Source organism: Micropterus salmoides, unplaced genomic scaffold (assembly GCF_014851395.1).
Source record: "Micropterus salmoides isolate LMB-PRFRI ecotype aquatic unplaced genomic scaffold, ASM1485139v1 Ms_hic_scaffold_9, whole genome shotgun sequence".
NCBI classification, from domain to species: domain Eukaryota; kingdom Metazoa; phylum Chordata; class Actinopteri; order Centrarchiformes; family Centrarchidae; genus Micropterus; species Micropterus salmoides.
The window spans coordinates 36,820,676-36,845,304 of NW_024044681.1; the positions used below are offsets into that span (position 1 = coordinate 36,820,676).

At 41.2% G+C, this 24,629-nt stretch overlaps 1 protein-coding gene across 1 annotated transcript in view; it reads left to right on the forward strand.

Moving 5' to 3' along the window:
* LOC119895882 (CXADR-like membrane protein) overlaps window positions 1-24,629 on the forward strand; it is a 127,207-nt gene that overhangs the window by 87,521 nt on the left and 15,057 nt on the right. Inside the window, exons 4-5 of the mRNA XM_038709274.1 lie at window positions 19,207-19,374; window positions 21,954-22,076. Coding sequence (XP_038565202.1) covers window positions 19,207-19,374; window positions 21,954-22,076 — 291 coding nt within the window. The remainder of the gene's footprint in view (window positions 1-19,206; window positions 19,375-21,953; window positions 22,077-24,629) is intronic.

Here is a 24,629-nt window from a genome sequence, read left to right on the forward strand (position 1 = left end):
TTGCCTTATTTAGGGCCCGAGCACGACTGTGCGAGGTCCCTATTGAATTTGTAAAGATTATATATATTTAGGGCCCGAGCACGACCGTGCGAGGTCCCTATTGTATTTGTAAAGATTATATTTAGGGCCCGAGCACGACCGTGCGAGGTCCCTATTGAATTTGCTAAGATTATTAGGGCCCGAGCACTACCGTGCGAGGTCCCTATTGAATTGAATTGGTCCCCATTGAATCTTGTCTAAGATTTTTTTTTTTTTTTTTTTGCAAAGTAGGCTCCATTGACGGGGCCTAAACACACTCGAAAACTCACCAAAATTTGCAAACATGTCAGTTTCGCGCATGGGCGTGGCAAAATGACTCGCCAGCGCCACCTAGAAAATTGGAAAAGATTATCCCCTCGTTCACGTTCAACCTACATGTTCGAAATTTTCTGGGGACATGTAAGTCAACAGGAAGTCGGCCATTTTGAATTTTACGGCCATTTTTGGATGATTTACACACTCCGTACTTTAACGAACTCCTCCTAGGTATTTAGTCGGATCGACGTCAAATTTATGCTGTGCCTTCTAAAGGCATTGACGATGAAAAGTTGTGCTATTTGCGAGTTTTCGTCAATGGGCGTGTCTGTGGTGTCGATGATTCGCCAGGAAACAGGAAGTTGTTGTAACTTCAGTGTACATGCTCACATCTGAACCAAACTTTACGTGCTTGATAACTCTCCCACCCCGCAGACATCTACACGCCAATACCGATTTATATTCATAGCGGCAAGTGCTATGTAGCTCCACATAGGGGACACAGGAAGTGACATAACACCTTCATGCAGTGTCGGAACCGCATAGCAAATTCACAGCCGCACTGGCAGAGCTCCAGAATATGCAACACGGCCGGCTCACACCCAGACGCGCCCACCCAACGCTGCTTGCAGCTTTAATTGTGTTTATTATGTGTTTAATTTATTTTGTGTAACATGCCACTTACGTCAGGGATATTATAATTTAACCGAGTGTTGAGAACTTCTCTCGTGAGAGAAGCGAGCAAGAAATTTTCAGTTTATGAGGCTTCAGGCGCATGTGCACCATACACAAATGCTATGAGTTCTTACTGCAGAGGCCCAGTTCAAATCAAAACTTTGGCTTATTAGCATGCATCTCCGCTCTCCTGTATTTATTTTCTCTCTTTGGCTGTACTATCTTTAATAAAGGCAAAATAATAATTGATTATTATTAGAATTGCGTGTTTGGACACTTTTACTAAACATATGTCTACATATATTTGTACCGTTTTCTATTTGTGGTTGTAGGAAACTGTGTTATGAATTAGCATCCAATGCAGAGTTAAGCTAAATACAAAACCCTGGAAAAATGTAAATGTGAGTGCTGTCTCTGAGAGGTGACCTGGAGCAGGTGAGGGGTGTGAACGTGTGCCTGATTGTCTGCAGTGTGGGGGAGGGTTTCTTGCGTCCAATGTTGATTGTTAGGCCTTTGAACTTGCACTACTTAACATTTTCAACATTTCACACTTGAACCCAATATTGTGTCTCGCCTAGTCTTGTAAACTTAGTGTCTCTTCAAACCCCTAGTAACTACAGATTATATTTAGTTTAAATTACAAGTTTCTTATAAATTATCAATTTCTTTATTTTTTCTTTTATTTTTTTCTTTTATTTATTCATGCTGGAGTGTGAATGTCAATCCATGCTATCTAAGAGGGAACTTGTGTCATTATGTACCAGCCAACAGTGGACATTTTTGTAATGCAAATCAACAAACAAAATGCATTCCTTTAGATATAAATTAAAGATACACGTACATTGTAAAATTGATTGAAATCCTGTGATTGTCATAGTTTCGAAAATTTGGGGGCTAAATCCTTTCAAAGGGCTAGTGAAAGTTGATAATAAATCTGTTTTAAGCAAATAATAAAAAAAGAAAATTAAGAATCTTCCTGCTGACCATTTACTTCCTAATTTCAATTTATTTATCACGCTTGAGGAATATTTAATGATGTTGGAGTGTGACTGTTGCTCCATAGTATCTAAGAGGGGACATGTGTTGTTATGTAGCAACCAACAGTGGATTCCTGTCATTTAATGCCATACAAGTGTGGACATTTTTTTCTGTAGGCCTTTTGAATCAAGAATTATGCATTCTTGATGAAAACTCATCAGGACATTAATGCTTCATCAATTTATTTGGGTAGCCCGTTATTAAAAAGGCCTGTCCATAAAGTACAAAGGTACATCTAAGCATGTTCATCTGTAACTAAAGCAGCATTTTCGACATTCCACACTTCATCAAGGGATCGACTTTGCCTCTGGATTTCATGTCATCGGTAATAGTCTTTTTCTCATGGGTAATGTGGGTTACGCATTTCTTAGCAAAGGACAGCAGCTTCTCAGGTGGAGGATCAAACTTCAGGTTCTTGAATGTTTAAGTTGGTAAAGTTTTACTTATGACTCCCCTAACTTGGGGGCAGCCCTTCATTTTAATGCAGTGTCAAGATTGAAAATGTTTAAGCCATCCATTCATCACAAAAACATAATAACAAATCATGCGGAATAATTATTGATGCTGGATGTTGGAGTGTGACTGTTGCTCCATACTATCTAAGAGGGGACATGTGTCGTTATGTAGCAACCAACAGTGGATTCATGTCATTTAATGCCATACAAGTGTGGACCTTTTGTTCTGTAGGCCTAATGCAAACATGAAAATACTATGCATTCCTGATGAAAACTCATCAGGACATCAATTTATTTGGGTAGCCCTTTATCTTACATATTATGTTATATTATGTTAAAAGACAGTAAAAGTAAATATTGTATTATATTTATTTTACTTCAAAAGGACTAGAAACACAGGTCCACACTTGGCGATTTACATCGATGGTGCACTGTTGGATAGGTACGTGTGTGTGCGTGTGTGTGTGAGAGTGTGTGTGTAACCGTTGGTTTCTAGTGTAGTGTGCGTTGTTTTATGAAGTGGATGCTCAGACCAGGAAATCTTTGGAGGCGATCTCCATTTATTCTCTCTCTTTATTTACAGAAGTAAATAAACAATCCGCCGGTCAATTGCTATGTTACAACTCAGCTATCTTCAAAAAAGGCTAAGAGTCCATTCACTAAGTCTATTACCATATGAAATAAAAACAATAATATATATTATAATTATTTTATTATTAAAAAAATTGTTCAAACAGCAAAGAGAATCACACTTTTATGATTCACATTTTATTTGACTTTTCCAAAACTGTGCAACACACGCATACACAAAAACAACTGACATACAACCTGGTTATAGCAGTAGGTAACAAAAATATACATATATATATAAGTGGGACACAAAGCAAAAGGAAATAAACCCTTCTGTGGAAGTACAAACTTGGTTGTTTAAGGAAAAATTAAAGTAAAAAATAATAACCAATAGTAAAAATAATAATAATTAAAGCACACTAAAACGCAAAACAAACAAACAAAAAACATATTACATCAGAATGAAAGAGTGCCCAAAACGGATATAGTTAGCCACAGCACATGAAGAGAGACAGCCCAGCCCATCTTCACAACGCTTATGACAAGCTAATCTATTCCTGACCCCACTTCTGATGATAATGTTTCACCCTATCAATTAATCTGAATGAATGCAAGAAGGTCGCGGGTTCAATCCCCGGTCGTCCCGGCCTTTCTGTGTGGAGTTTGCATGTTCTCCCCGTGTTCTCCCCGTGTCTGCGTGGGTTCTCTCCTGGTGCTCTGGCTTCCTCCCACTGTCCAAAGACATGCGGACTAGGTTGATTGGTGACCCTAAATTGTCCTTAGTGTCGAGGTGGCGATGTGGGCTTTGTAGATAATTGGCAGACTTTCTGGGGAAGACCTGGTCTGATTCAGAGAGACGGCATCCATCCCACTTGGGAAGGAGCAGCTCTCATTTCTAGAATTCTGGCCAAGTTTATTAGTGGACCAAATCCATGACAACCCAGAGTTGAGACCAGGAGGCAGAGTTGCAGTCTAACACACTTCTCTGCTCCTCCATTTCAGGAGTTACTTAGTGAAAACCCTATAGTGACGGTGTCTGCCCCCCGACTATTGAAATTATTTAAATCAAAGGTAAACAGAAGAGGAGCTGTGCATAAAAACCTCATAAAAATTAAAACCACAAGAGCAATAGTGCAAACGAATAGGAGAGTTTAATGTGGACTCTTAAACATCAGATCTCTCTCTTCTAAAGGTGTACTAGTAAATGAACTAATATCAGATTATGATATTGATTTATTTTGTCTTACTGAAACCTGCCTGGGTGATGGAGAATATGTTAGCCTAAATGAATCCACCCCTCCCAGTCATATTAATACTCACATTCCTCGAGGCACAGGCCGAGGAGGTGGAGTTGCAGCTATCTTTGACTCTAGCCTACTAATCAGCTCTAAACCTAAACTAAATTATAACTCATTTGAAAGCCTTGCTCTTAGTCTTTCGCACCCAAGTTGGAAATCACTGCAACCAATTCTCTTCGTTATAGTGTACCGAGCACCTGGTCCGTACTCTGAATTCTTATCTGAATTTGCAGAGTTTTTGTCAACTTTAGTCCTTAAAACGGACAAAGTTATTATTGTAGTTTTATTATTCATGTGGACGTAGAGAATGACAGCTTTAGTACTGCGTTTATCTCTATTAGATTCCATTGGCTTCTCTCAGAGTGTTCATGAACCAACTCACTGTTTTAACCACACCCTCGACCTCGTTTTGGTATATGGTATTGAAATTGAACATTTAATACTGTTCCCACAGAATCCCTCTTTATCCGACCACTGTTTGATAACTTTTGAGTTTGTACTGCTGAACTACACGCCACTGGGCAAAAATTTCTATACAAGATGTCCGTCTGATGGTGCTGTAGCTAAATTTAAGGATGCGATTACATCAGCTCTAAATTCATTATCAAGTCACAAAGTAACGGAGGACTCCTATGCTAATTTCAGTCCCTCCCAAATCGATCATCTTGTTGATAGTGCTGCAGGCTTGCTGCGAATGACACTCGACTCTGTAGCCCCTCTAAAAAAGAAAATACTAAAACAAAGACGGTTAGTTCCATGGTATTATACTGAAACTCACAAATTAAAGCAAATATCGCGGAAATTTGAGAGGAACTGGCTTTCCACCAAACTGGAAAATTCTCATTTAATTTGGCAAGATAGTCTTAAAACTTATAGGAAGGCCCTCCGTAATGCCAGAGCAGCGTACTACTCGTCATTAATAGAGGAAAACAGGAACAACCCCAGGTTTCTTTTCAGCACTGTAGCCAGGCTGACAGAGAGTCACAGCTCTATTGAGCCAAGTATTCCCATAGCTCTCAGTAGTTACGACTTCATGAGCTTCTTTAATGATAAAATTCTAACTATTAGAAACAAAATTCACCAAGGCCTGCCCTCAACTGGCACCAACTTATCTCTAAACTCAGGAACCTTAGAAACAGCTGTAGAACCAGATATATGTTTAGACTGTTTTGCTTCCCTCAACCTTTACCAAACTTCAATAATTTCTTCATCTAAACCATCAACCTGCCTCTTAGACCCCATCCCGACTAGGCTGCTTAAAGATGTTTTACCCTTAGTCAGCACTTCTATGCTAGATATGATCAATCTATCTCTATCAACAGGCTATGTACCACAGTACTTTAAAGTAGCTGTAATTAAACCTCTTCTGAAAAAGCCCAAACTTGATCCGGATGTTTTAGCCAACTATAGACCTATATCTAACCTTCCATTTCTCTCTAAGGTCCTGGAGACAGCAGTTGCTAAACAGCTGTGTGATTTTCTACAGAGCAATAGTTTATTTGACCTCCTCATTGCATCAGACAAAGGACTTGTCTCTGTACCGGTTTTATTAGATCTCAGTGCTGCATTTGATACCACTGACCATCAGATCCTATTGCAAAGACTGGAACATTTCATTGGCATTAAAGGAACTGCTCTAAGCTGGTTTAAGTACTATTTATCAGATCGATTTCAGTTTGTACATGTTAACGATGAGTCCTCCATGCATGCCAAAGTTAGTCATGGAGTTCCACAGGGATCTGTCCTCGGACCAATCCTCTTCACTTTATATATGCTTCCTTTAGGCAATATTATCAGGAAATATTCCATAAACTTTCATTGTTATGCAGATGATACTCAGTTATATCTATTGATCAAGCCAGATGAAACTCATCAGTTAGCTAAACTTCAAATGTGCCTTCAGGATGTTAAAACCTGGATGACATGTAATTTTCTAATGTTAAACTCAGATAAAACTGAAGTTATTGTTCTGGGGCCTAAGCACCTCCGTGACGCATTATTTAAATATATAGTTTCCCTTGATGGCATCACCCTGGCCTCCAGCACCACTGTGAGGAATCTTGGAGTTATATTTGATTAGAACATGTCGTTTAAGTCTCACATTAAGCAAATTTCAAGGACCGCCTTTTTTCACCTACGTAATATTGCGAAAATCAGGAACATCCTGTCTAAAAATGATGCAGAAAAACTAGTCCATGCATTTGTTACTTCTAGGCTGGATTACTGCAATTCCTTATTATCAGGCTGCTCGAAAAAGTCCATTAAGACTCTTCAGCTGATTCAGAATGCTGTAGCACATGTTCTGACAGGAACCAGGAAAAGAGATCATATTTCTTCTGTCTTAGCTTCTCTGCATTGGCTTCCAGTAAAATCCAGAATAGAATTTAAAATCATTCTTCTTACCTACAAAGCTCTTAATGGTGAGGCACCATCTTATCTTAAAGAGCTCATAGTACCTTACTACCCCACCAGAGCACTGCGCTCCCAGAATGCAGGGTTACCTGTGGTTCCTAGAGTCTCCAAAAGTAGACTAGGAGCCAGAGCGTTCAGCTATCAAGCTCCTCTCCTGTGGAACCAGGTTCCAGTTTGGGTTCAGGAGGCAGACACCATCTCCACATTTAAGAGTAGGCTTAAGACTTTCCTCTTTGATAAAGCTTATAGTTAGGGCTGGCTCAGGTGAGTCCTCAACCATCCCTTAGTTATGTTGCTATAGGCCTAGACTGCCGGGGAATTTCCTATGATGCACTGAGCTCCTTTCTCCTCTTTTTTCTCTCCCTCTGTATGCAACCTCATCCCATTATTGCATGTTACTAACACAACTTCTCCCCTTTCCGGTAGTCTTGTGCTTTCTTGTCCCTCTCCTCTCCTATCACTTCGTGCAGGTTTTCTGGCTCTGGAGCTGTGGAGTCTGGATCTGTGGCTGCAGGTCACCTGCTGTGTTCCTGCTTGACACCCTCTGCTACAACAACTACTGTTACTAGTCCTATTTAGGGCCAGAGCACGACCGTGCGAGGTCCCTATTGAATTTGCTAAGATTTTATTTAGTGCCCAAGTTCCATTGTCGGGGCCTAAACATACTCGAAAACTCACCAAACTTTGCAAACATGTCAGAACTGGTGAAAAATTTTGTATTTTATGGGTTTCGGGCATGGGCGTGGCAAAATGACTCGCTAGCGCTACCTAGAAAATTGGAAAAGATTATCCCCTCGTTCACGTTCAAGAGGAACGAGAATATGCAACTCGGCCGGCTCACACCTGGACGCGCTACAAGTGCGAGGGCCCGCCCAACGCTGCTTGCAGCTTTAATGTTATTATATTTATTATAATCATTAACACTACTACACATATCTATACCATTTTTCATTTAGTCTATAGCAACATCACCTTTACTGTCTGTACCTCTGTGTGTATATTGTGTAGGCTTCCTCTCCTCTCTCTCCTTGGCTACTGGACATTTGACAACTGATATAAAATTGGTGTGTGGGTCGCATTGAACATTACGTCGCGGCAGTTGTGTGTGGCGTCGCTATGACGACAAGCTACGTACTATCTCTGGGTACCATCTGCAATGGAAAACGGAGCAGGGCTGAGTAGAGTCAAGTCTATCGATTTGCACTATGGTAGCATTTTTGGGCAAGGCAGCATAGATCGTCAGAACACAGGCAACAGTTCAACGTTTAGTCCTGATGGTAAGATGTTGTGTGGTTGTGGACTTGAGTAACTTATACCATCTGCTGCTAGGTTACGGTTGCAGTCTGAAGCGGCTTTGATTTGGATCACACTACCTTGTTTCTTACGACCCACCCTTCTCTGCTTCTGATTGGCTTGTAGTCCTTACCTGGGAACTGCGCATGTGCAACTACCAACAAAGATTTTGTACAAGTAAGATGCATCACTCTGTAGCTCAAGAGCGGAGCGTACAACACAGGGTGAAAAGAGGAGCTGAAGGAATGTGCAGTATGAGATAAATATGGTGTTTTTTGAAAATTAAACCATGTAAACCTGTTCTGGTACAACCCCTAATTAAGATTTTGAACCTGAAAATGAGTATAATACCACCTCTTTAAAGACTCATCTGAAGCATTTGTTATACATTTTCCTCATTTCTTATTTCTCATTTATTTATTTAAGGACAGTGCACATTAATCAACATTTCTGTAAATGTGCCAGTGTTAGCCAGCAGGCTAATTTTCAACTGTAGTCCACTCCTAGAGTCACACTGTGGATAAGATGTCCCACCTGGTGCCAGAGAGCTGCAGAGACCTGGAAGCCTTATTATTGTCGCGGAAGTCTGTATCTGTTAGTATGGACTGACGTGGAAAGGCGTTCTCTGTGTCTGTTTACTTTGAATTTTAAATATTGTCCATATTTGTGTTATAGGTCCATTAAAAAAAAGATAAGGGTTATGGTTCACATTGTAATAAATTTTATATATATTGGCACTCCCTGTCTTTACTACTTACTGAAAAGCTAATCACATACCACAGATAAAACATGAAATATTAAAGCTGAAATCTTGCTAAAGAACATCAGTCTAGGATAAGTTGAAAAGTGAAAATACTCAAAACAAGTTTCACATGAAATGTTGAAAAGCAATTATGCAGTGTATTTTTGTGTGTGCAGGAGTATTTTTACTTTCTACCATATACTTTAAGATAAATAAGGAACCATACACCCAGTAACCATATACTGTATAACAGAGCCTGAAGTTTCTGTAGAGTGCCTTGGTTGCTGCTCTGATATAAGTCTAGTTTAAACACAGAATAATGCGGGCACATCCAAACCATCCTGTGGGTAAGTGCTGAAACAAAGAATGATCTGCACAGAGTATTATAATATAATTAATCCCACTAGGGATTCCCACTTTTTATTGTGACCTTGCAAACTCTGAGGTTTCAGAGCTGACCGAATGCACATGTAGTAAATAGGTGAGTCTACACAACGTAAACCACACACAACCTTCTCAGGTCGCAATAAATGACACCTCCTACAGGGCTTCAAAACTATTCAGTGTGTTGTTTTTCACTACATAGTAACTTCTCAGTCAATGTCACATTTGTTCCTTAAAGAAATGTCAAAATAAAACGGTATATAACATCAACCTTTCATTTTTTACTTTCTACTAACATATGCAAAATGTTAACCTATAAATAACATTTTAATATTTTCATTTACAGCTGTTAACTATAATATATTGTTAAGTTTAGATCACACTATTTAAAATTAAAATATGAAACTGATGATGAATGAAGGATGATTTTATTATGTATAATTAGTTTGATACACTTTATAACAAAGTATTCCTAATACAAAAGCAATAGTTCAATAAATTAAACTCTTGTCTTGCATTCATGAAAACATCAATATTAAAAGGTTACTAATGTAAAAGTAGCTTTGTATGACTTGAAATGTGTTGAGAGCTATTATAATGATAGAATCTGTTGATAAGAACCCAGTGTCATAATTTCACGTCAGTAGTGTTCAGGTGTTGTGAGTAAAAAGAAAAGCAGGCGCTGTGAAGAGCTGGAAGCTGGAGCTGGACACAGCAAATCACATCTGGAGGGTTCTGCAATCAGCTCCTCTGGCACCTGTAAAGACAACAATGGGTAGACAGTTGAGCAGCTTCTTCCAAAGAGCCATAAAGCTACTGAACTCTGAGATCGCCTCAGCATGAAAACCTTTCTGGCAAGTGTCAGTAATTAGGGGTGGCAATGTGAAATACGCTGTTTACTAATATGTGCAATATACGGTTTTCTGCTGGACACTGCAATAATAACTGCTCAAGTCAGATCGTTTATTATAAGGATCTTAGTTTATTTTTTCTTATTGAACTGTACTACCTTTTTTGGCAAATTCTAATCCACCAAACAAACTCAGAAGCGGCTCTCACACACCTAATTTCTCACCTTAACTAAACCATCGCCCTAGTTACAGCCCAGCTACCTGTATACAGGCACAACACGCATTATATGCTAACAAAAAAGGTGGATGTAAATCTCTGCAGGTAGCCTACAACAGCTGTTCTGCTGAATTATTCATCCACCTCTTAAGCTCCTTATCAGAAACGTCACTGATCAAACGCAGTTATCACCTCAGATTGTTTGCTGAATCTCAAGGAATGGTATATCTACTGAGTGTAATAACTTATTGATGACTCTAAACTGCCTTTTATATGTACTTCAAATCAATCATCCCCACTAATGAACCCCACAAAGAATAGTATAACGTTATCGTTTTTAAACAGTAACGTTACACTTGGAGGTGCACGGCTCTCCTCGGGAGAGACAACTAGCTCAAATAGTGGCATTGGTGCTCCTCGGTGTGACAGTTTCAGGCAGAACTCCGTAGCCGCTCCCCCCTCCACTCTTTAAATCCTTTGTGTCCATCTGACTAGTATCTAACTAAACAGTGATTCAGTTACAGGACGTAGCTAAATCTCACATCGCCCGTTAGTAAAAGTTACTGTCAGCCTGTACTTACAACTTCTCACAGATGCCTTTTCTTCAAAGCATTATCACCCTAATGTCTAACACTAAGGTTAATCTAATAACGTTACTTTTGGCTTCTCTCTTCTTGGTGACTTGTCTTTGACTCATTAAAAGCTGCGGTTAGAACACACTAACTTACTTACTTACTTACACTAACTTAGCAGCTTGGGGCTGCTCGTATCTGGCTAATTAGCGTAACTAGCTAACGTTAAGCTAACAAGCTATATGCCGACAGCGATACCTGTTAAATGTTAACAAATAAATAAAATACAGGAATTTCACTCACCAAGTAGAACACGGATTTCCTGGAGGTTCTCTATCCAATGAACTGCACAGCCTGCCATTATTCATCCGGTATCTGCATGTAGAAATGTCCAAAAGGCTCCGACAGGCTGAGCCTCAGAGCTCTGTGTAGCTGAGTGAGGCTAACAGATGCCCCTAACAATGCAGAACTTTAAGGCTTAATATAATTTAAACAGGTGAGTTATAAAAAAATTCACCCCCCTCACAGTTGTCACGAAGGGCAAAATTAGCGACATGTATTAAAACCATTGTTTGAACCAGGCTGTTTTATTCTGCTGTAAAGTTGGGCATTTTAACATGGGGGTCAATGGAGTTTCAGATGCTTCCGTATTGGCTTCAGGCGGGAGACCGGAAGTTTGCCGCTTGTATGCCGCTTGTATGCAGCCTTTCTAACATCCACACCAATAAAGAGACCTTCTCTGGACCTGGAAGAGGAGAAGGGGGAAAGCTGGATGCTACATATGATCCTGCAGACGTGGTCACAACTTTGAGAAAGTCGACCAACATGTTGTGAGTTACTCAAATAATTCAATTAAATTCAAATTAGCTTTATTGGCATGAATGTATAACAGCAATATTGCCAGTGCATCATACAAACTACATAAGATCAACCCCATACATTTCATTAAACAAGTAATTAAAGCGTAAAGTAATTAAAGCATATGTGTGTTTGTGTGTTTTAGAAAAATTTTAATATATTAAAAAAATAAAATATACATAAACATACAACATAAACGTGTGTGTATATTAATAGATAAATTAATTAATTGATTAAAATAATGAATCAGTATCAAATGTTACTTTTACTAAAATATCAAACAATCAAAATAATTATAATTTGAAAATTTGTACAATTATTTATCAGTCTCACTGGTTGTCTTCACTTCATGGAATGAGGAGACATATTTTGCAGCAATTATTTCACATTTGGGCATTTCTCCCAGTAAATAGAGGAGTTTCTCTGTGTCTGATATGAATTCGAATTCGGGGTATATTTGGGAAATGTTTGCAAAGTTTTTTTGTCTTAGTGTTTTATATTTAGGGCATGAGGTTAGAAAGTACAGCTCTGTCTCTACCTGTCCTGTGTCACACTGGGAGCAGAGTCTCTCCTCTTGTGGTAGCCAGCTCTGTCTATGGCCAGGCTGTGTTCACTCAGTCTGAAGATAGAGAGAGAGCCTCAGGACCAGCTGGCTGAGGGGACTCTTCTCTTGTTTCAGCTCCTGGTATGTTAGGGCTTTATGATGTTATGTCTGGGGTTAACTGATTTTAAGTGATTGTAAAATTTAATTGATCTTTTCTGTAATTTATTAAGAGGGGGTATTTGCTGAGCTTTGCACAGGTTTTTTGGTGTTTTTCTAAGGTAAGTGTAGTTTTTTGTATGTTGAAATTTATTTGTGTCTAAATATTTCTATTTAGTGTGTGTAACCTGATTTCTGTAGTGTTTCTGAAAGATCATTATCTTAGTCTTTGCTGTGTTTACTGTCAGGGCCCAGGTCTGACAGAATCTCTGCAGGAGATTAAGGTGCTGCTGCAAACCTTCTTTGTAGGTGAAAGCAACACTAAGTCATCTGCATGCAGCAGACCTCTGATCTCTGTGTCGTTCAAGGTGAGGCCATTGATATATGGACTGAAGAGAATTGGACTGAGATTGCATCCCTGCCTCACTCCCCGGCCCTGGGAGAAGAACACTGTTTGATTGTTTCCAATCTTTATGGAACATTCAGCGGCAATCTTTATGGAACATTCAGCGGCGCTAGCAGGCCAGGGATTAGGATCAGGCGGCGCTAGCGGGCTGGAGACCAGGAGGGACTGGCTGGAAGCTAGCGCCGCTAACAGGGTGAGGAACAGGAGGGACAGGCTAGCAGGCTGGGGATCAGGCTGGGGGCTAGCGGCTGGAGCCTGGCAGGACGCTTCCCAGCCTGCAACTAGCAGGTCGGGAAGAAGTCCACCTGGGGCTAGCGGCGCTAGCGGGGAGGTGGAAAAACCTGGCCAGCCACTCAGGGATGGAGTCTCTCAGCCACGGCTTTATAATGAAAGTTCCCTCTTAGATAGCATGAAGCGACACTCACACTGCAATATGGAAGAAAAAAATAAATAAAAAAGTATTCTTAATAGAAAATTATAATCTAAATAGAATCTTTAGCTACACTACATTAAGCAAATTTCAAGGACCGCCTTTTTTCACCTACGTAATATTGCGAAAATCAGGAACATCCTGTCTAAAAATGATGCAGAAAAACTAGTCCATGCATTTGTTACTTCTAGGCTGGATTACTGCAATTCCTTATTATCAGGCTGCTCGAAAAAGTCCATTAAGACTCTTCAGCTGATCCAGAATGCTGCAGCTCGTGTTCTGACAGGAACCAGGAAAAGAGATCACATTTCTCCTGTTTTAGCTTCTTTGCATTGGCTTCCAGTAAAATCCAGAATAGAATTTAAAATCATTCTTCTTACCTACAAAGCTCTTAATGGTCAGGCACCATCTTATCTTAAAGAGCTCATAGTACCTTACTACCCCACCAGAGCACTGCGCTCACAGAATGCAGGGTTACTTGTGGTTCCTAGAGTCTCCAAAAGTAGACTAGGAGCCAGAGTGTTCAGCTATCAAGCTCCTCTCCTGTGGAACCAGGTTCCAGTTTGGGTTCAGGAGGCAGACACCATCTCCACATTTAAGAGTAGGCTTAAGACTTTCCTCTTTGATAAAGCTTATAGTTAGGGCTGGCTCAGGTAGTCCTGAACCATCCCTTAGTTATGCTGCTATAGGCCTAGACTGCCGGGGGATTTCCCATGATGCACTGAGCTCCTCTCTCCTCTACTTTCTCTCCCTCTGTATGCAACCTTATCCCATTATTGCATGTTACTAACACAACTTCTCCCCTTTCTGGTAGTCTTGTGCTTTCTCGTCTCTCTCCTCTCTCCTATCACTTCCTGCAGGTTTTCTGGCTCTGGAGCTGTGGAGTCTGGAGCTGTGGCTGCGGGTCACCTGCTGCCCCCGTGTTCCTGCTTGACACCCTCTGCTGCAACGACTATTGTTGCTAGTCTTATTGTTATTATTGTTATTATAATCATTAACATTACGATGGTTACCATTAACACTATTATAAATATCTGTACCATTTTTCATTTAGTCTATAGCAACATTACCTTCACTGTGTGTACCTCTGTGTGTATATTGTGTAGGCTGCCTCCCTCCCCTCTCTCTCTCCTTACATCTCTCTCTCTCTCTCACCCCAACCGGTCGAGGCAGATGGCCGCCCACCCTGAGCCATGGTTCTGCTCGAGGTTTCTGCCTCTTAAAAGGAAGTTTTTCCTTGCCTCTGTCGCCTAGTGCTTGCTCTTGGTGGGAACTGTTGGGCTACTGTAAATAACATCACAGAGTACGGTCTAGACCTGCTCTTTTATGAAAAGCGCTGTGAGATAACTGTTGTTGTGATTTGGCGCTATATAAATAAAATTGAAAAATTGAATTGACACTTATAAGGTCTATTGTTATGTAACTAGTAATAGCTTCCAAATAACTCAAGTCTTTTCCAACTCATGTTCTTCATTCAAAAGTCTTGCTCATAACTAGTTCACTGGTAGTTTGAAACTTTGTAAAAACATTAAAGCACAAAACTTTACCAACCTAAACCTTCAAGAGCCTTAAGTTTGATCTTCCACCTGAGAAGCTGTATAACCTACATCTCCCATGAGAAAAAAATTAGCGATGACATGAAATCCAGAGGTAAAGTCGATCCCTTGGTGAAGTGCGGAATGTTGAAAATGCTAGCAAGCTTAGATGTACCTGTGTACTTTATGGACAGGCCCTAATATGGAGGGCTACCCAAATAAATTGAAGCATGACTTATCAAGGCTCACACTGGGGTAATGGACTCACAGGGCACGACTCAAGGTGGTTCACAAAAGACAGTTTATTGAACAAGGTTAAAAAAAACTTGCAGGCAGAAATCGTTGTCAAAAAACTGATGCTGAGGTCAAAACACACTAAGGCATACACGAGGAAATTTCTGAACCATTGACACAAGGGATCAAGACAAACTGGCACAGGCACAATGGAAACAAGGGTTTATGTACACTGGTGCAGGGGAGACAACGAGACACAGGTGGAGCACATTAGGGCGGGGACTGGTAATCACACAGGAGGGAAGGCAGACGAAGACCTGAAACGAGACACAAGATGAGTCACTGAAGTACAAAAGGAAGTGGTAGCAGACAAAACTGAACACATAACCTAACTGCAGGAGCTGGGTGTGACATTAATGTCCTGATGAGTTTTCATCAGGAATGCATAATATTTACTGGTTTGCATTAGGCCTACAGAAAAAAAGCATAGCATTTGTGTATGTTGCACATGCTCTTGGAGCCACACGCTCCTATACAGAAAGTTTCTTGCTCTCTTCTCTCTTAACTTTGACCCTCATTTTACTGTACACTGCACCATAATGGCCACTCTACATTTTGTGTTTCAACAATACGCTTAAAAGAAATGTATGCCGGTTTGTATAGCATATTTACAATATTGGTCAGCATGAGAGAAGTTCTCACCACTCGGTTAAATTATAATATCCCTGACATAAGTGGCATGTAACACAATATAAATAAAACACAAAATAAACACAATTAAGGCAAATAAAAAATAAGCCTTTTAACTACATAGTCTAAATACCTATGGTAGAAGCACAAAAAGCAAGGACAAATGACCAAATCATCTAGACTGAGCAAGACAATAAGGCATTATGTTGGTTCTGTGACAGGCTGTAGGTAACTTCACCACTACACTGAATGTAAGTAATTGAAGTAAGTTTAAATTGTATCAGAAGAGAGTAACCTAAGTTGTCCAGATTCATATTTGGACATTATTAAGATACTTTATGGTCACCTTGAATTTGAATGACTATGCATGCTTGATTGACATTTCTTGTAAGCCTTATATATTAAATGATTGATTTAATTATGTGTATTATGTATTATGTGAAACACCTTATTTAGTTACTTTTTGTGAGTAGCTGGTAACGTAGGGTGCAATTTTCAGTGGGGTATTGTACATCCGCTCTTTACAGTTTCAAAATATCTCCCACAAGATTCCAGAAAAGTTGCATTACCAAAGGCCAGGTCACACTCGATAGCGATCTTCACACCCTAACGAGTGTGATTATCGCCCCATGCCATCAAAGAGGGAACTTGTATCATTCTGTACCAGTGAATAGTGGACTCCTGTCGTTCCACACAGGACAAGTGTGGTCCCTTTTTCTGTAATGCAAATCAATAAATAAAATGCATTTCTTTAAGTGTAGACTAAGCACACGAATATAATGACAAAATGTATTGACGCCCAGTGGTTGTGAAAACTGGTCAGGTTAGTAATTTGGGACTGAACAAGATGAAAGCTCTAGTCACAGTCAAAGTTATTTTTTAATAATTAATTAAAACGGCAAAGAAAGTATCTTAATACTGGCCATTTTATGTCTACTTCTACCCTGGTTGTTCTTCTATGTTTGTTCCCTTTTTTAGAATCTAAAGCCCTTTATTTTAATACATGTTGATCTTAAAACACAAGACATCCACTAAAACTCAGCCTTTTTTTATTTTGTTACAACAAAATAAAATATTTTTCAAGAGACAGCTTTCTTTACTAAGTAGCTTGCGTAATAGCCCCTCTACAGTCTGAAAGACTCCCTGGGGCTACAAGTCAGTACCTCTATAGGGGAGTGTTAAGAACGACATGTTTAAATGAGTCATTAAAATCTCTGCTTTATCCACTAGAGGCACTGCTGAGTATGGACTTAAACACTCACACACCTGCAGGTCCCCTCTTGGTAATAGTTAAAAAAAAAAATACCAGAGGGTTTTAGACATGAATTTAGCATGTTTTAAAGCATGTCCAACAGGGGACCTCAAAAATGTCCCCCTTTAGCTTTGTAGTCCCCTTTCAATGTGTGTGTAACGGCGTCGAAGTCCACTGTTGTAGAGGTTGGTAAGTGCACACACACACACACACATACCTGCAAACTGCCACTTGAATGCCCTCCTTGTCTATCTGATCACCAGACTTTTTTGACATCTCTCTGCCAGTGGTAAACTTGGCAGTATCGCAGACAGCACTGTTGTTTGCCTATAAAGTCAGTTTGTTACACATTTTGAGATACATAAAAACCCAAAACTAAACATCTGTATAAACAACTATAATAAAAAACTAATGAAAATGTTCTTACACTTCTCATGTTGCCTCTGACAAGGTCAACAAACATAGCAACTTCCTCGTCCTTGGCCAGGAACAAGCGCTCATATATGGGTGGCTCCTCAGTCCTGTCCATGATAAGATAACATGCACCAGTAATAAATATCACAACTACATTATATATAAGCTAAACTGTTGTGTGCCAGGAATGTTTGGTCATTGAGCGCCCTCTGTTGGTGCTTTGGAGGCATTTCATATTCGTGAAACAAGAGCAATAGAGAAAGCTAAAATCAATTCTCAATTCCCACAATTCCCACACCAAAGGCATGTGTCTTATCCACTGCCCCATCTTCCAGCCAACAGCAGGACACAGTAAAAGAAATTGGTACATGCATGCACTCGATTACATGCATCATTTTCTGTTGAATCCCTCTTGCTTCGGTAGGTAATCTGAATTCAGTACTACAAAAACTATAACTAACTAACTTATAAAATTTGGGTTTAAAACTTCATACAACAAGACCCAAACAAAGAAGCGCTGAACGCAAATAAGTCACCTGTGGTGAGTAAACATGTTTAGCTCAGCATTGGCCATCTAACGTTAGCTTGCTTCAGCTACGAACTACGGGAGGTTTGCTCCGAGTATCGTTCGTTATGAAAAGATGAATGAGCGTTTGCCAAACTTGTGGTGGTCGATTAACGTAATCATTTACGTCCCGCTGGCTGCTGTCACATCAATTATTACAGTTGGCTAGAAAGAGGTTACAGGTTTATTGTTGATCATATAACCTTACAGTTTTATTTAGTTATAACGTTACACTGGTTTGAGAGTCTGCAGGGTGTGTTGACTTACAGTAGTTTAGGCTGTCATTGATTGCATTGCACATTATGGTTGTGTTACAGCTTTATTGTTTTGAGAGTCTGGGGGTATGTTGACTTACAGTAGTTTATAAGCTGTCATTAACTGCACATTATGGTTGTGCTCTGTAAGTTAAAAACAGACAGGTTTATTGTTGATTATGCAATATCACAGTTTTATTTAATTAACGTTACACTGGATTTACTGGATTCACTGGATTGGGGAGTGTTTTGACTTACAGTATTTAATAATCTGTCAATAATTGCATTGCACATTACATGGTTGTGCTCTGTAAATGAATAACAGGTTACAGTTACAGAATTCCTTATAGCTATGTAGTTTTATTAGCAACCTGGATTGAACGCAGCAGATGATACAACATTCGTAATAACCACGAGAGACTTGAGACTTGACTTGGACTCTAGCTCAAAGACTTGTGAGCATCTCTGCTACACACATATCTTATCTGTTAACTTTGCAAGTCTTCTAGTACAATCTGACTTTATTGAGACACATAGCCCATACATGACAGCTAATGACTCTGAAATTATTTGTTAAACATCTTTTAATTTCTATCCATCACCAACCAGCTCCTCTGATGCCACTTATGAACATCAGATCTGCAACATAACTCCTGCCTGTCCCTTTTGAGGCAAAAGAAACAGAATAATGACAGCTTCCAAAACTCCAGTTTAGTTTTCTTGACAACGAAAACTGTGGAGACAAAGCTCTACTTGTTGATCCTCGGCTGCTCTCTGGCAGATTCAACTTTGGTCTTAAAAATGCAGATTTTTATGTAACAAACCCTTAACTCAGCATAAAATATCCATCTGTAGTGTGGAATCATTCAGTGTGTTGACTTTTTTTATGTAGTTCTTAATATGAAGTTGGGACGTCTACATCTAACACAAATCCACATTTCTACAGTAGGAAGATCCTCTCTTGTTATGATTCAGCCCTGAAAGTTAGCCTGTAGAGAGCACCAATCTGAAGTGTAAAAAGTGAGTGAGGAATCAAAACTGTGTTTGTCACTGCTGTCTATCCGCAGCGAAGCCGTCCAAGCCACGGTGCTGGATGGAGGGCAAACTGTTGGAGGGCGGTGATGTTAAGATGAGCTGCAAGTCTGCTGATGGCTCTGATCCCATCCACTACAAATGGGAGAGGGTACTGGACAAGGGCAAATATGTTGGCAAGTTGCCTCTAATGGCCCTAATAGGTAAGCCTCTCTCTCTGCCAATCTATTATACCAAGATTCTTATCTTGATGCCATTACAAGGATTCATATTTAAATATTGAATTTAGAAAATATGCTTCAGCAAAAAAAAAGGACACTAGTGTGTCACCACACATGATTTCAGCTCAGCTCAGTTTCCTTAAGGAAAATACTGAGGTTTCTCATCCAGCTCAGGTGGACAGGTATTCAGTTCAAAAAATGCTGGACTGTGTGGGTATATTTCAGCTCTTTGACTTTACTGCTTTTTACAATGACTCTGGCAGTGTATTGACTAAAAAGTTTGTACTGCTGACAGCTTAGCAGTACAAACTTTTAAGTCAATACATCCATCCATCCATCCATCCATCTTCATCCTCTTATCCGGGGTCGGGTCGCGGGGGCAGCAGCTCCAGCAGGGGACCCCAAACTTCTCTTTCCTGAACCACATTAACCAGCTCTGACTGGGGGATCCCGAGGCTTTCCCAGGCCAATGTGAAGATATAATCTCTCCACCTAGTCCTGGGTCTTCCCCGAGGCCTCCTCCCAGCTGGACGTGGCTGGAACACCTCCCTAGGGAGGCGTCCAGGAGGCATCCTTACCAGATGGCCAAACCACCTGGCTCCTTTCAACGCAAAGGAGCAGCGGCTCTACTCTGAGCTCCTCGCGGATGGCCAAGCTTTTCACCCTATCTCTAAGGAAGACACCAGCCACCCGCCTGAGGAAACCCATTTCGGCCGCTTGTACCCGCGATCTCGTTCTTTCGGTCATGACCCAGCCTTCATGACCATAGGTGAGGATAGGAACGAATATTGCCTTACGGCTCAGCTCTCTTTTTGTCACAACGGTGCGGTAAAGCGAGGGGAATACCTCCCCCGCTGCTACGATTCTCCGGCCAATCTCCTGCTCCAGTCTCCCCTCACTTCTGAACAAGACCCCGAGGTACTTGAACACTTCACCTGGTGGTAAGCATTCATTCCCTACCCAGAGAAGGGCTCCCCTCACCCCATACTCCCGCAGCACCTCCCACAGTATCTCCCGGGTGACCCGGTCATATGCCTTCTCCAAATTCACAAAGCACATGTAGACTGGATGGGCATAATCCCAAGCCCACTCCAGGATCCTTGTGAGAGTAAAGAGCTGGTCAGTTGTTCCACGACCGGGACGAAAACCGCATTGTTCCTCTTCGATCTGAGGTTCGACTATTGACTGAACCCTCCGTTCCAGTACCCTGGAGTAGACTTTACCGGGGAGGCTGAGAAGTTTGATACCCCTGGAATTGGCACACACTCTCTGGTCCCCCTTTTTGAACAGCGGAACCACCACCCCAGTCTGCCACTTCTTGGGCATTGTACCCGACTGACACACAAGGACGTGTCATCCAAGACAGCCCCTCCACACCCAAAGCTTTCTCCAGGGAAATTGAGAGTATCTCTTGTAACTTTGACAGGAAACCCCCATCAGCCTCCGGCTCTGCCTCTACTAGATTGGACTGTTGGATTTAGAAGTTCCTCAGAGTGTTCCTTCCACCGCCCAATTACCTCCCATTCTTACTGTACACAGCTTGGACGGTTCCCCGCTTCCCCTTCCTGAGATGGCGGACAGATCTCCAGAAATACTTTGGTGCAGACCGAAAGTCTTTCTCCATGTCTTCTCCGAACTTCTCCCACACCCGCTACTTTGCATCTGCCACAGCAGAGGCTGCAGCCCTTCGGACCCGTCGGTGCCTTGCAACCGCCTCCAGAGTCCTCCGAGACAACAAATCCTGGAAGGCCTCCTTCTTCAGTTGGACGGCTTCCCTGACCACCGGTGTCCACTGCGGTGTTCGAGGGTTACCGCCCCTTGAGGCACCTAAGACCTTGAGACCACAGCCTTCCGTTGCGGCTTCAGCAATAGAGGCTTTGAACATTGCCCACAGTGATGCCAGAAAAGCTCCGCCGGAGGTTTGAGTTGAAGATCTCACGGACAGGGGCCTCCTCCAGACATTCCCAGTTCACCCACTCTACCAGTTTGGGCTTACCAGGTCTGTCCAGAGTCTTCCCCCACCCCCTGACCCAACTCACAACCAGATGGTGATCAGTTGACAGCTCTGCCCCTCTCTTCACCCGACTGTCTGAAACACGTGGCCTCAAATCAGATGAAACAATTACAAAATCGATCATCGATTTTCGGCCTAGGGTGCTCTGGTACCATGTACACTTATGAGCATCCTTTATGCTCGAACATGGTGTTCGTTATAGACAATCCATGACTAGCACAGAAGTCTAACAACAAACACCCACTCGGGTTCAGATCAGGGGGGCCATTCCTCCCAGTCATGCCTTTCCAGGTATCTCCATCATTGCCCACATGCGTGTTGAAGTCTCCCAGAAAAACTATGGAGTACCCTACTGGAGCCCCATACAGAACCCCATTCAGGGTCTCCAAGAAGGCTGAGTACTCTAAACTGCTGTTTGGTGCATATGCACAAACAACAGTCAGAGTCCCCCCCCCACCCCCCCCACCCCACCCACTACTACTATATTCCTCTGTATATGAGAAAAATAAACTCTTATGTCCTGTTTTCTCTTTGTTGGTACTATGAGATTTGAAAAATCCAGAGATTGTGATGTTGAGGAACTTGACCAAGGACAGCACCGGAGTCTACAAATGCACAGCCAGCAACGATGTGGGAGAAGAAAGTTGCACCGTGCAGGTCAAGATGCAATGTGAGTGGAAAACCCTTGCTGAACTATGAATACTGAATGGGCACAAAATCTGCAACTTTTTAATTTGAAGAGGAAGCCGCTTGCTCACACATTGTCTCACAGTATCAGTAACCTCACCCTCAAATGATTTTTGCACTGCATGTAGTCATATAGTGAAAACGGTGATTAACTTTTCCCACAGTGACAGCATTACTGTGGCGGGGGTGGGGGTGGGGGGTGCGGCACTCGACTGTCACAGGTGTTACGGGGAATTTTGCATGACTGCCGAGAATTGTATGAAAATGCATTAAAGTTCTGCTTTTAAACGCTATACTATGCTTTGTGGGGTTCATCAATAGTGATAAATGATCAGTATATATTTTATGAACGTTAAGAATTGTTAATATATTATTACACTTAGTAAAAGTACCATTTCTTGAGATTCAGCAAAAACATGTGGCGTTAACCACATTGAAACAGCAAAGTGTCCTAAAACCTTAAGAAGTGAATTGCATAATTCGAACAGATATTGTAGGCTACATACCGAAAATTTGCATCCACCTCTTTTCTTAGTATAACAGAGCGTTACCTCCCGCGAGGTGTATGCAATTCAAAGCAGGCATGCAGAATTCGGCACAACACCTGCGCAGCAAAACCTCACTAGACCTTGTGGGAGCAAGGCCTGATCACAACTCACAGTGAGCTCACACAGTCTACCGGATAATAAAAACAGTCTACCTGTTATTACTCCCCTATCTATCAAGTCGGCAAAAGTCAGCCAGTTATAATGCGTGGTAACTTCGACAGCTGTTTTCCAAAGTTAACATAGCTATCCTTATTAGCTAGGCTCCTTACATGCTAATAATTGTTTTGAAGATGGGTCTCCGACATTGACAGTGTTGTGTTGGACAGATTTGCGCAGCACTGTTTATGATACCAACCATTCAATTCACAGACGGGTTTGTTGTCCGTGTTTGCGAGAGAGAAAGAGAGAGAGAGCGACCGAGTGAGAGGATGTGCGGAGTGAATATGCACTGCGCAGCGCTGCAATCAAGAACAATTAGTAGTAATGTTACTAACATGACCCACATAACATAAAACACTGCAACAAAACGGCCACAACAGCCCAAAGGAAGAGCCATCCACCATCACTAGTTACAGTAAAGTTACTGACTGCGGTCTAACTGTTATAAAGTGTGTCTCCTTATAATATTCAGTCCAGCTCACTAACCGTTTCATTATCATGCAATACATGTAGCTGTGCTGACATTGCTGAGCCTACGGTGACAGATTCACAGATAGTAAAGATAGTTCCTGAAAGCAGCAGGCGAGCTAACACTGTAGCACGTCGGCTAAATGCAGTAAATGTACCATGATCATGTAACGAGCATGGATTAGTTCAACCTGCAGCCGATAAAACTATTACTGTAACGTTGCAGTGGGAGTTTACCTGAGTTTCCAGCTCTGCCTGTTCTCCCTGTCTGTTCTATATCTGCTGTCACTCTGCCTTTTTTCAGGAGGATTGTGCCAATATGCGTCTCGCTGTGCTGAATGAAGTAACGTTACGGAGCTGGCCGGGAACGTTGAAGTAACAGAGCCTGAACATGTCTATGTGAAAAGCCACAGCCTGCATGCTGGTGTTCCTGCGTTTATTGCAGGATTTCTGTATGACAGTGATTGTGTTTTGGATTATGCTCGCTCATGACTTCAAGCGAGCACGCGTACAAGCACACGCCTGGTTGCAATCTTAGAACTGCACTGCTAGTGGCCGCTGGAAACTACATAATGCCCCTTTAACTGAAATACATTGGTGTCTCACCGTCTTTAGTCATACCTTCAGTGAAATTTAAAGGTTTTGACTGGCAATATTCTATATTTTATTCTTGCAGAAAGAAAGAAAGCCCAAGAATAGCTCCAAACCAAAAAATCCATTTCTCAATACATTGTGACATATCTACCCTGCCTACCCAGAAGAAAAATCTATTGCTCAAAATGGTCTTTTCTTTAACTCTTGAGAAAACACTAAGATCTCAATAGTATATCTTTTTGAGACCACTCCAATCTGAATTGTTGCTCCTAAAGCCCCTTTGGAGAAAAGGATGAGGTGAAGAGAGATTGAGGTTTTGAGACTTAGGTAAGACAAATGGATATTGAATTGAGATTACAATAGGATAAATGAACAGATGAGATCTCATCATTGTATCTTTTTGAGTTCATTAATGTCTTGCTTATTGCTCCTAAAAAGCAGTTTGGAGCTCTGGGAAGATGTTTGTGAGCTTGATTGTATTACATTGTTGTCTATACTGGGAAAACTGTGATCCTGAGCTGGATTTGAACCCCGCTCCTGCTGTTCAAAGGGCAACACTGCCGCTGCGCCATCCAGCTAAAACCAATATTGAAGGACTTATTGTCTTTAAATAGAGTACAATTTTTGTTTACTTAAAAGAAGAGAAATACCATATCCACAATTAAGGTCCTCAAAATTCTACTAAAGTAAAAGGTATAAAAGTATTTAAGTATCAAAAAGTAAAAGTGCTCATTCTGTATGACAGATACATGTTGTATCTCAGTTCT